We start from the raw sequence: 13,042 nt of genomic DNA, 5'->3' as shown, positions 1-13,042 counted from the left end.
ATGGAAATGCTCAGCTGAGATCGCTTAAGAGCACAGTTTCCGTTCAGGAAACAAATCACTTGTCTGCCTCCAGCTGCTGCCCTTTCCTGGAGTGGAGTGAAAGGGCTGCAGAACAGGGTCGTTCTGCTCAAGGATCTCTTCTCGATCCTCCCAGAGTGCAGGACACAGAATAATGGGCTCAAGTTACAGGAAGCCAGATGCTGGCTGGACATCAGGAAAAACTTCCTGACTGTTAGAGCAGTACGACAATGGAACCAGTTATCTAGGGAGGTGGTGAGCTCTCCCACAGTAGAGGCCTTCAAGGGGCAGCTGGACAACCCTCTGTCAGGGATGCTTTAGGGTGGATTCCTGCATTGAGCAGGGGGCTGGATTCGATGGCCTTGTAGGCCCTTCCGACTCTACTATTCTATGATATGGTTCTATGAAGGTGGACTGCTAAATTTCTCCTTTTCTCTCTCGTAGGTCCTTGGGAAATCCTGTAAGCCCATCCCTGGTAAGCAGCCCCTGAGCCCCATAACTTAGAGGTGTGAGTGTAGGTGGGTGTCTTGCCAGGGAACGACTTGGATGCTTTGCCCACTTTGGTTGAATCTGCATGGCTGGTGGAATTGCTTTTGCGGCCAGGAGTGAGGCTTTGTAAAATCCTCTGATAAAAGTGGAACAAAGAAGGAGGAGGAGGAGGAGATCCCAGGGCTAGTAGAATTTGGGGACATGGAATAAGAGCCACGGGAAGGGAATCAGGGGAGCACTCGAGACCTCATCTCTAGAAGGGCTCCGCCCCTGTGCGGGAATAAGGGTGTTTCTTTTTGGGAAGGGAGTAACTTTCATCAGAATACATCCCTTTTTTCAAACTGGTATTAGGGATATTGAGGACTAAAAACTTTCCATTAAAAAGGAGAAAGCCAAAGTTTGGAGGGCTTATTGCTTACATTGCCCACTTCATAAGCAGATCCTTCATAAACACCAAACATTTGTTTGAACAAGGCCTTTGCCATGGCCGTTGAAGAGATGGGCTCAGCAGGCTTGGTGGGCTGCCTGTTAAAGCAACCTTCTCCCACTCCAGCCTGTCGGCCTGCAATTCCCATCATCCCTGCGGAGGATGGAAGTTGTAGTCCCAACACACTGGGAAGGCACCGATTGGGGAAAGCTACATTCCGGAATAAGCGCGCGATATGATGGTCCCTATTCTTGACCGTGGACAGAGTGTATGGCTCTGTACGAAATTGCATCCTGGCTGTAGCATAGAAATGAACGCCCGGATGGACAATCTGCAGTGATCGTTGGTTAGTTAACTTTCCTTGGAGGGCCTTCAGGAGGAACTATTTTGTTTTCACAGTTCCTTTCTCTCTGTAGTCATGCTCCTGGGGGTGACGGTGCTGAGGAAGAAGTACCCATTGTCCAAATACCTGTGTGTCTTGCTGATCGTCACAGGCGTGGCCCTTTTCATGTACAAGCCAAAAAAGGGAGAAGGCAGTGACCACGTCTTTGGGTACGGGGAGCTCCTACTGGTAAGCCCTGAGCTTTTTTCTTTCTTTCTTTCTTAAGTCTGTTGGCAGTGGCAAGGTATAAAATTGGTGTGCTGTATAGGGAAGCATAGGAACCTAGGAAGCTGCCTTATACTGAGTCAGACCATGGGTCCACCTAGCCCACTATTGTTGACACTGACTGGCAGCAGTGGCTCTCCAGGGTTTCAAGCCAGCCGGATTCTTTCCTAGCCCTACCTGAAGATGACGGGGATCGAACCTTGGACCTTCTGCATGCAAAGCAGGTGCTCTACCACTGAGCTATGGCCTTTCCCATTAAGCAGCGGTAATTGTTTTAGGGAAGGGGCGCATGGCCATTATCTGTTCAGATTGTAAAGCAGGAATAGCAGCCGAGAGAGGCTGGGAACCAAGGGCTCATCTACACCAAGCAGGGTATTCCACTATGAAAGTGGTATATAAAAGGCAGGAGCCACACTACTGCTTTATAGCGGTATTGAAGTGCACTGACAACTGTTGGGGCCCATTGACACATCTACACCAAGCAGGATATAAAACTATGAAAGTGGTATGAAAGCGGTCTATGGCATGTGTCAATGGGCCTCAACAGTTGTCAGTGCACTTCAATACCGCTATAAAGCTGTAGTGTGGCTCCTGCCTTTTATATACCACTTTCATGGTGGAATATCCTGCTTGGTGTATATGAGCCCCAAGACTAGCACCCAGATCTGCTCCCTGTTTACATCACGCAGATCAGGTAAACTTGCAGACATAAAGTCACCACCTTAATGGATGTAAGCTATCCTGTGAACACTTTTTTTTTACTGGAGGATGGGGAGAAATTTGCTAAATAAATAATCAATGCAGAGAAAGGTGGGGTCTATCCCCTCCCTTCCTTCATTTCTTTCTACATTTATTTATATTTATTGGATTTATTATATTTATATCCCTTTTTTTTCCTGTAAGGAACCCAAGGCAGCTAACATAATCCAGCAGAGGGAATGTTGGACCTGGGGGATTTATTTATTTATAAAATTTATTTATTGGATTTCTATACCACCCAATAGCCGAAGCTCCCTTGGTGGTTCACAAAAAAATAAAACATCAAGATATAAAACAAACCACAATATAAAAGTACAACCAGGATAAAACCGAGCAGCAATGCAGAGATGTATGCAGATTTAGAAGACAGATTTAAAACTGCAACGTTAAAAGACTAAGATGGTAAACTGTTAAAATACTGGGAAAATAAAGAGGTCTTCACCTGGCGTCGAAAAGAGTATAATGTAGAGGTGCCAGGTGAACCTCTCTAGGGAGCTCATTCCACAGCTGGGGTGCCACAGCAGAGAAGGCCCTCCTCCTGGTAGCCACCTGCCTCGTTTCCTTTGGCAGGGGTTCGCAGAGAAGGACCCCTGAAGACGATCTTAGGGCCTGGGCAGGCATATAAGGGAGGAGGCGTTTCTTCAGATAGCCTGGCCTCAAATTGTTTAGGGCTTTGAATGTTAATACCAGCACTTTGAATCGGACTTGGACCTGGACTGGCAGCCAGTGAAGCTGGAAAAGTACTGGAAAAATCCATGTTCTGACTTAACCTTGGGCTCTCCTCTCACTCCCTCTGGTTCAATTCACACATCTCTTAAGTGTGCAATCCTATGCATGTTTAGACAGGAAAAAAGTCTTAAAACTCCGGCATTGCTGGCTGGGGAATGCTGGGAATTGTTGGACTTCTTTCTAAACATGCATGGCATTGTGCCCTAAAATGGGGGAAATGATAACCTGCCTTGTATGGTAGTTATGGGCACAAATTAAATATGAAAATTGTGATTTGTAACCTACTATTTGTTAAGTGTTTTTTGAAAGGAGGAGATGTGGGCTAAGTATAGACAATAGCGAGGCAGCAGGAAGTGTCTTGGAAGCTGTGTGTGTGGTAGAAATCTTAAATCTCCATCAGTAATTGCTTGGATGTGGAAACTCAAAGGCTCCGTCTTGGCTTCTTCTTAAATTGAAAGCTGCAATTCATGGGGTTTGGGGAATGCTACCAATTGGTGTGCTGCAAAACCACAATCTTGCATATTCTGGCTTTGGAAAATGTGTGTATAGGAAATCCCCTTGCTGAGTAGATTTGGGGGGGGGGCGTGGAGGGGGGACAGCGTAGGATTTTCTGCAGTGAAGATGTCTGTCTTATCTGTCTGTTGTATCTCTCCCCGCGACCCTTCAGTTGCTGTCTTTGACCCTGGATGGACTGACCGGAGTGTCTCAAGACCACATGAGAGCGCACTACCAGACTGGCGCCAATCACATGATGCTGAATGTTAATCTGTGGTCCACTTTGTTCCTGGGAGCCGGTAAGGGACTTCTTGTGGCACTGGGGGGCCAAAACCAGGACACCCTGGTTTGAACTCGGTGGCATTGGTCCGGGTCATCATGGGAGTCCCAGATGATGATGATGATGATGATGATAATAATATTTGTATCCCGCCTTTTGCCCAATGCTGGGCCTCAAGGTGGCCTTACAAAGTTTAAAATATACATGGGGTGGGGGGTGGGGAACAAAACCATAAACAATTAAAAAATACACAACAAAATTATAAGACATTAACATAGATGGAGGGCTGGATTATTCTCCAAAGGCCTGCTGGAACAAAAAAGTTTTAGCCTGCTTCCGAAAGCCCATCAAGGAGGGAGCCAGCCTAGCTTCCCCGGGAAGAGAGTTCCAGAGCACCGGAGCAGCCACTGAGAAGGCCCTCTCCCATGTTCCTACCAAGCGTGCCTGTGAAGAAGGTGGGACAGAAAGAAGGGCTTCTCCAGACGATCTCAAAGCACGGGCAGGCTCATAAGGGAGAATACGGTCTTTCAAATAACCTGGACCTGAACTATGTAGAGCTTTATAGGTCATAACCAGCACTTTGAATTGTGCCCGGAAACAGACTGGAAGCCAGTGGAGCTGTTTTAACAGGGGAGTTGTGTGCTCCCTGTAACCAGCCCCGGTCAACAATCTGGCTGCAGCTCTTTGAACCAGCTGGAGTTTCTGAACACTCTTCAAAGGCAGCCCCACGTAGAGCGCGTTACAGTAATCCAATCGGGATGTAACTAAGGCATGTGTCACCGTGGCCAGGTCCGACATCTCTAGGAACGGGCGCAGCGGGCGCACTAGCTTTAACTGTGCAAATGAACTCCTGGCCACCGCCGAAACCTACATGTGTGCTGCTGGCTCTGCAGCATTTTAAAAACCAACCAAAAGGCCAGTCCAAATCTCTTGTATGCATTGGAGTCATGGAATCATAGAATAGCAGAGTTGGAAGGGGCCTACAAGGCCATCAAGTCCAACCCCCTGCTCAATGCAGAAATCCACCTCAAAGCATCCCCGACAGATGTTTGTCCAGCTGCCTCTTGAAGGCCTCTAGTGTGGGAGAGCCCACAACCTCCCTAGGTAACTGGTTCCATTGTCGTACTGCTCTAACAGTCAGGAAGTTTTTCCTGATGTCCAGCCAGAATCTGGCTTCCTGAAACTTGAGTCCATTATTCCATGTCCTGCACTCTGGGAGGATGGAGAAGAGATCCTGTCCCTCCTCTGTGTGACAACCTTTCAAGTATTTGAAGAGTGCTATCATGTCTCCCCTCCATCTTCTCTTCTCCAGGCTAAACATGCCCAGTTCTTTCAGTCTCTCTGTGGAGTCCTTGTGGTGTAAGGCATGGGGCCGTGCACGTGCTTACCCTTGTTCGTGGATGTGGCCTCTCTCCCCCTCTCCCTCCTCACACTCAAGGTGTCAGTTCTCTTGCAGAAGCCTCTTTCTGCACACAGATTGTCGTTAGCGAATTAGGGTGAATATTGCCTCGGTTAGTAGCTAGATTGCCAAACAGGCCAGTTTAAAGCTGAGCATGGTGGAGCTCCAGTTCTCACCGTTTTGCTTTAGGGCTGCACTAAATGTTCCTTTAAGCACAACGGAATGGAGCTATTTCTTTATTTAAAAAATCTGTATCCCGCCCTATATCACTAGGATCTCGGGGTGGCGTACAAATAAAATTATACAATATAAAACAATAAATATACACAGCTAGAAAAAAAATTAAACCATTAATCAAGCTAAAGCCAGTGTAGAATTTAAAAGCAGTAAAAACAATTGAAACAGTTAAAACAATGTGCAAGCTTGGTGAATTTGGGAGAGGAGGCTTTAAGCCCCCTCCCAGTTTGTGTGTGTGTGTGCGGGGGGAGGTATTTAAAAAAACACTTTTTAAAGCCCTATACACGGGCGGGGGGGAGGAAGAATTTTGCAAAAAAAACGAACCCCAAGGTGGAGGGGAAAGCTTAAATCCTCCTCTCCTGAACTGCCACGCTCCTCATCTAAACTGGGGCTGCGCTTGCTTGCAGAAGAGTAAATGAAAGTGTCTTGCCTAGCTTGGCCCTTAGTCTCCACGTTCAAGCCGCAATTGCCAAGCTTCTCCTCTCCCTTCGGGGTTGTGACTGCTGGGCAGTTCTTCAAATGGCCAGGCGGTGGCGATGCTGCCGCCGCCGCCGCCACCGCCTGTGAGCGCCCCCTCTCAACAGGCTGTTCCTGTGTGCAGTTTGGTCCTGCCTGCAGCCCTGCCTGCAGCTTGACAGTAACCGTCTGTTCCACCGTTTGGTGTCTCCCTTGCTCCAGCAGCGTGGGTGCCTTCCCCGTTCCGCTTGGCTTTGAAGCGCGAAGCGCTTGGCGTTTATTTTTTGCGCACGATCGTTCGGACCCCTCCCCTCCCCTGAGGCTGCCGTAGGGGAAAGGCTTGGATAATGAATGAATGAAAAAGAGCAGCCCCTGGCAGCCGAAGGAACCCAGAGAACGATCGCTCCCTCCGTCGTCATTTCCAAACAAGCCGGCGTCTTTTTTTAAAAAAAAAAATCAGTTCACTTCCACCAAAGTTGCAAAAGGGGCTTGTGTGTCGATCGGCCTGTCGTCTCCAGGCTGTGCACTGGGGCGCCCCAAGGACCAGGGCGAGGGCTCCGGTTCTATGAGCTGACCCACAGGGACAGGCAAAACACAAGAGTGAAACCCTACGACCCCTCCCTGCGGGGCTTGGCATCCAGTCTCACCTGGGGAAGGCCCTTCCTGACGGCAAGAGGCAGCGGGAGTGGCCCGGATGTGAAGCTCTGCCCAGCCCTTTCGTCTCTGGGAGAGCAAACATTGAATGGGGCCCCCGGCCATCCCTCCTAGCAACGTGACCCTACCGGTACCATCCCTACCACTACCTAGAGCAGCCTTCCCCAACCTGGTCCCTTCCTAGATGTGTTGGACTACAACTCCCATCAGCGCCAGCCAGGTTTTGGTGCACTCTTGGTAATTTTTGATGCTTCTCTCCTGGCACCTTTCTAACCCTGTTGGACAATCGGTTGTTTTTCACTTCTGTGACACTGGAAAATGCCACGTGCGCCGACGATGATAGGCGGGTGGGGCAGGGCAGGGCTCAAGGCGCGTGAAGCCGCACTCTTGCTAGAGGCAAGCTGGCCCTGAGCCTGGTCAGGGCCTCAATGGGAGATAGCTTGGGATTCCATCGTGGCCGCCTTCTCCAGCCTCTCACCCTCCAGGTGAGTTGCCTTCCAACATACCTGGAGGGCACCAGGTTGGGGAAGGGCGCCATGATGAAAGAACAAGGGAGAGTACGACCCTGTTCAGACAACACGCTAAGTCTCAGTGGTTAAGCATTTTGAGCTAAACATTATGCCTTAGTGCAGCCTTCCTCAACCTGGGGCGCTCCAGATGTGTTGGACTACAACTCCCAGAATGCCCCAGCTGGCTGGGGCATTCTGGGAGATGCAGTCCAACACATCTGGAGCGCCCTAGGTTGAGGAAGGCTGCCTTAGCGCATCGTATGAACCATTCCTAACCATGGTGGCAACATAACCATGGTTTAAACATGCTCATTAACCGTTTGCGGCAAAAGTGTAAGCGCCCTAACGATAGCTGAGCGTGTTGTCTGAACAGGGAAGCTCGGAGGATGGCAACAAGGGAGAGGGCCTTCTCAGTGGTTGCCCCCTGACTGTGGAATGGTCTTCCCAATGAGGCTCGCCTGGCGCCAACGTTGTTATCTTTTCGGCGCCAGATCAAGACTTTTCTCTTCTCCCAGGCATTTTAACAGCATTTAACAACGTTAAGTTTGTTTTTAATGGACCCCAGAATTGTTGTTTTTAAATGGATACTGTTGTTTTTATACTGTTTTTATGTTTTTTAAATTTTTGTATACTTTTAATGTTCACTATTTTTAATTGTTGTAAACTGCCCAGAGAGCTTCGGCTGTGGGGTGGTATATAAATGTAATAAATAAATAGATAAATAAATAAATAAATTATGTGTATAGATATGTGGGACCCCTGCTGCAGTTACCTTACCTGCATACTCTTTTACACACACACACACACACACACACACTGCAGGAAGAGGTGGATGAGAAGTACGTTCTTTGCTAATCCAGGCTTCTACCCAACCAGTATTTTTTAGGGTTGGCCAGAAACCAAATTGGGGGATTAGACTGTCACCTGGCCTGTTGAATGAGAGAATAATGGGTCCAGTGTATTGTTGGCCTGATCCAGCGCAGTCATTTTGCCTTGCCCCACTCGACCCGTTCATATTACTCCCCCCTCCTCCCTACACCCAGCCCTTGAATCTGCCTTCCAAGCCAAGTGGGAGGTTGCAGAGCATTTGACCATTGCCAGCACTTTTCCTCGGGTCTCACTGCTTGTTCTACACATGTTCAGCTATAAAGAATCTAAAGCTTTGGAGCCAGATAACCTTGGGCACTAATTGATCAAAGCAGGCAAAGAGGGGTTTGTTCTATCCGTGTGAACTCCTCTCTCCCATCTCCCGCTTTTGCAGGTATCTTGTTTACAGGAGAGCTTTGGGACTTCTTGAGTTTCACCGAACGGTACCCCAGCATCATCTACAACATCCTTCTCTTTGGCCTAACAAGTGCTCTGGGCCAGGTGAGTGAAGAGCAGTTCCTGTTCTGTTCCGCCTTGCCTTTCTTTGGTTGCTTAGTCCGTGTTTAGCCAGTGTTCGGTGCGCTTGAACACATCGAAAAGCAGAATGTAGAACCTGCTTCTTCAAGTTGATGTTTTTTCTCCCTGTCTCAGAATACTAGACCACAATGGGGGTGGGGGTCATCCCAGGAAGCTGATTGGTTGGATTTTCAGGACAGATAAAAGAGGTTTCCAGAGGCGTCTGGTTGGAACAGGATGCTGGACTCGATAAGCCTTTGGTCTGATCCAACAGGACTCTTCAATGTTTTTCTTCTTAATCTTGTAATTTGGGGAACCTGTGGCTGTTCATGGACTCCCAATTCCCATCATCCCTGACCATTGGCCATGCTGGCTGGGGCTGATGGGAGTTGGGAGTCGCAACAGCATCTGGAGGGCCATGGTTCCCATCCGCTGCTGTATATGAAGGTGGGCTGTGCCACTTGGTGGCGAGTAGTTCGCATGTGCTCAGAAGGATCATCATCTTCACGACAGCCGTGCATGTTTCACAGCTGACCTGTTTATCATCCTTGCAATCCTCACCTCAATCCGTGACCTTTGAAGCCCTCTTTTCCCCCTTTCTTGTCCATAAAGGGGCCCCTTTGGCCTTCCTGATCCCAGTTCAGAAATTGTGCAGTTTGCTTCTGTGCGTAGGAATCGAAGCGCTGCTTTTCCTCCTAGCTTTGTCCTCCGTACTTAATAGTTGCAGTGCCTTTGCTTTCCCTTGCACTAAGTGAGCATCGAAAGGAAACTCCGCCTGACTCCTTTGACCCCGGAGGAAGAGAAGTGGTTCCCTTGTACTCCAGCACGGTCGACGTTACTTCTTCCAGCATTCCATGGGGTGGGGAAAGGGCAGCAGATCCCACTGATCCGGCAGATCGTGTGCAAACTGGGCAGGACGGCGGACACGTCCCACAGGACCCTGCCTGGGGATGTGCACTCTGGGAGACTTCGGAGGCAAAAGCTGTTGCGGGCTTTATCCTGCATTCCCAGCCTCACCGAGCATCTTTCTCCACCTCGTTCCAGAGTTTCATCTTTATGACTGTGGTGTACTTTGGGCCTCTGACCTGCTCCATCGTCACCACGACCCGCAAGTTCTTCACCATTTTGGCGTCGGTCATCTTGTTTGCCAACCCTATCACCAACTTGCAGTGGGTGGGCACCATCCTAGTATTTCTCGGTAAGTTTGGGGAGCTGGGCATCCCTTTCCGCGTTTATTTGCTGGGGGATACGGTGCCCCGCTTCATGGCAAACCTCTCCAAGCAGCTCAGCAAAAAAGGCCTGGGTGGCATCTCCTGTCGTAAGGCACCCTGGCTAGACCTTCCATGTGAGCTTCAGTGGGCAGGTGTGTGCTGCCCGTCCCCTCCCCGTGGATTGGGAAAGAAGAGGGAGTTGCTTCATTTTGTAACTTATTTACAGACTCCCAAAGAGCAATGAATCCAATCAAAACTTCATATAAAACCATTTAGAGCACAGGATCAGCAGCCATAAAATCCAGCAGACCTATAAATCAGGAATGGCCAGGAATTTTTGCCCTGAGAAATAGGTGGGAGGGTGCTAACAGGTGGGGTTGCAGCTGCAGTGGGCACAGCTGGGACCAGTATCCTCCCCACACACGCATGAACTTCTCTTTGTACACCTCTGCAAGCCTCAAGTTGCCCACATGCACTGTAAGGACAATACGAAGCCCAGTTTTGAAACGTACTGGAAGGCCTGGGCAAAACTTTGCCTGGTGTTGAAAAGGCATCCAAGTTTATTTATTGATTTATTGCATTTTTATACCGCCCCATAGCTGAAGCTCCCTGGGCGGTTCGCAAAAATTAAAACCATTCAGAGTATATAACAAACAGTGTAAAAGCATGCTATAAAAATACAATATAAAAGCACAACCAGAATAAAATCAGCAGCAGTGCAGAAATACCAATTTAAAACACAAATTCGAAGCAGCAAAGTTAAAATTAAGTTTATAGACTGTCAAAATGCTGAGAGAATGAAAAGGTCTTCACTTGTGTTGATGCCACGCGAGCGTTCCCAGTTGCGACGAGGCTGCTTCGCGTGTTCGGCTGAATGTGCATAAATACCCTCTGCAGCCTGTCATGTTGAACGTGTGACAGCCTGAAGAGGGCACTGGGAAGTGGCGCCTGCCTGCACGCCCCCGATTCCTGCCTTGGATCCACAAGGGCTAAAACCAGGGAGAACGTCTGACCAGGGCTCGACTGATTTGCACAACTCCGAGGCCCTCCTGCCTCTTGATGCCCTTCAGTTAGCAAAAGGACTTTTCTAGAGCGTTCCAGATCTCTGAGTATTTCTCCTCCCCCACCCCGAAATCCACTGGAGCTACCCACGGTTTCTGCTGCCCCTCAGCAGGCCAGCTATAGGATGTGCCAGACCAAGAGACTTCCCAGAGCGCTGCCTGAGGCATAGTTGGGCATCGCAGCTCAGCTGCTGCACTGAAGTTGCCGCTGCGTCTGTGTGGCCCTCCACACCTCTGTGGCTTGTCCTCCAGATTGGGGGCCAGTGGGGGAATTGGCGGACAGTTGCAATGCAGGCGAGCGGACTGGCTGGCGGGTTTGCGGAGACACCGTTTGTGTGAATGGATGGGGCGGGGTGTGTGAGAGAGAGAGAGACTGTGAGAATAAATGGAAGGCTGAATGAATGAATGACGGACGGACGGACGAAAGGAGTGGAGAGAGAAGAGGTGTCCCCGCCTACTAGTGGCTTTGGCCCCTCCTGCTTTCATGTGCCAGAATTCATCTCGCCAACCCTGATCTAGAGCAGTCCCCTGCTGCAACACAGTGCTCAAGTCAAGTTGCTGAGTTTGGCCTTCAGAGCCCTAAACGGCCTGAGACTAGGATACCTCAAGGGTGACTGTCTCCCATAGGAATCTTCCTCAGTGCTTCCAAGGCCCTGCTCTCCACGCCCCGGCAAGACAGCGGGGGGGAACGGGGCGGAGTCTTTTTGGTTGCGGCTCCTGGAACGTGGGAAATCCTACCAAGGAAGCACATCCAGCCTGTGTTTAGGCACACTTTGAAAACGGTCCCAGGTTTCAAAGAGTGTTGTCTTTTTATCGATTCCCTGGATTTTGGCTTCTTATTGTGTTTATTCTTCTGAGCCACCTTGAACCAACCCTTCCATACATTAGTATAGAAAGGCTGGATATAAATAGAATGAATGCATAAAAAGCAGGCCCCATCTGTCAACCCAGCCTCGCGGACCGCGGTGGTGAGAGAAGGGAGCGCAAACACACAGCCTCTGTTTACGCTCGTCTCATAAACCATCTGGGCGTCTGTCATTCCATACGACAGCGAGGCTGGGGTGTGAGTGTGCGTGCTGCTTCTTATGGGTGGCAAAGGACCCCACCCGTAAAAAGAGGGTGGCGTTGGCTATCCCTGGGGGAAGCTTGCGATTTCCAGAAATACGTTTTTTTAAAAAGAGGGAATTAAAAAAAGAAGAAGCAACCAGAAATTAAATGACCGTGCAGAGAAAAAAAAGAAGAGAGGAAGGCGTTTAAAAGGTGGGTGCTCGGGCAAGCTGCCTGCACATAGCAGGTGCCATATTTTGCTGGTCCCTTCTCTGAGCGGCTTGCGGCAGCCTCCACACCTGAGAAGGGGAAGCGTTGAAAGCGTGGCTCGGCTTGGCTGACAGACACAATCTGCCGTTGGATAGTCCCTTAAAACCAACCCATTTATTTATTTATTTATTTATTTAAGGATTTTTATGCCGCCATTCAGCCAAAAAAGGCTGTCACGGCGGCTTACAAAAGTATTTCTTGGCAGTCCCTGCCCACAGGCTTACAATCTAAAAGACATGACACAAAAGGAAAGGGGATTGGGAGGGAGGAGGAGGAGGAGGGGGGAAAGGAAAGCAAATTCAGGCACTACAATCTTAGTTGTAAAGTTCAGCAGTTACAGTTGACAGCAGGAGGGAGGGGGCTCTCAGCTGGAGCTGGACCCAGGCATGATGGAGAGGTGCCTGGCTGCTGCTTCCTCCCTCATTGGTGGCCTCTGTAGAGACAGTTGGTAGCAGGAGGGAGGGGGCTCTCAGCTGGACCCAGGCACGATGGAGAGGTGCCTGGCTGCTGCTTCCTCCCTCAATGGTGGCCTCTGCAGTCCCCTAACCTGTTCCCTTTTGTTTCTCCGTAGGACTTGGACTGGATGCCAAATTTGGGAAAACATCCAAGAAAACCTCACATTAAGAAGACTTTGGGCGATTCTCTTGAAAACCTCAAGCTTAACAAACTGTTAACTTATCGTCTTACTCCCCGGCACCTGTTACCAGAATGGACTGTGGAGGAGTGCTTGGGGAAAGGGGATGGGGTTTCAGTGGGGTGGGGTGGGGTGTCGTTTTATTTTTATTCCGATATCTGGCTTGTTCGGGAGGGTGGGTTATGCGGGGTTTTGTTTTAATTAAAATCAAGGAGATGAACTTTTTCTGCATCCACTGCCCCTACTTTCTCCCCCGCCCCCAGCAAGGAATTGCTGGGTGGCAAAAGGGAGAAATTCTCGACAGAATGGGAGGAGTGATTCATAACAAATAAAAGGAGGAGAGAGGAGGAGACCTGCTTTTTCACCTTTTTCTTCCG

The 13,042-nt window shown here is 49.4% G+C and overlaps 1 protein-coding gene across 1 annotated transcript in view; it reads left to right on the top strand.

The window, feature by feature from the left end:
- SLC35B1 (solute carrier family 35 member B1) overlaps positions 1-12,788 on the top strand; it is a 211,159-nt gene extending 198,371 nt beyond the window's left edge. Inside the window, exons 5-10 of the mRNA XM_063138332.1 lie at positions 463-493; positions 1,351-1,505; positions 3,697-3,823; positions 8,321-8,427; positions 9,487-9,640; positions 12,603-12,788. Of these exons, the coding sequence (XP_062994402.1) occupies positions 463-493; positions 1,351-1,505; positions 3,697-3,823; positions 8,321-8,427; positions 9,487-9,640; positions 12,603-12,655 (627 nt within the window). The 3' untranslated portion in view covers positions 12,656-12,788. The remainder of the gene's footprint in view (positions 1-462; positions 494-1,350; positions 1,506-3,696; positions 3,824-8,320; positions 8,428-9,486; positions 9,641-12,602) is intronic.
- Positions 12,789-13,042: the final 254 nt, after the last annotated feature.

Source organism: Elgaria multicarinata, chromosome 11 (assembly GCF_023053635.1).
Source record: "Elgaria multicarinata webbii isolate HBS135686 ecotype San Diego chromosome 11, rElgMul1.1.pri, whole genome shotgun sequence".
Taxonomy (NCBI): Eukaryota; Metazoa; Chordata; class Lepidosauria; order Squamata; family Anguidae; genus Elgaria; species Elgaria multicarinata.
Note: the sequence above shows the minus strand (reverse complement) of the source record. Positions and strands in the feature narration are given on the sequence as shown.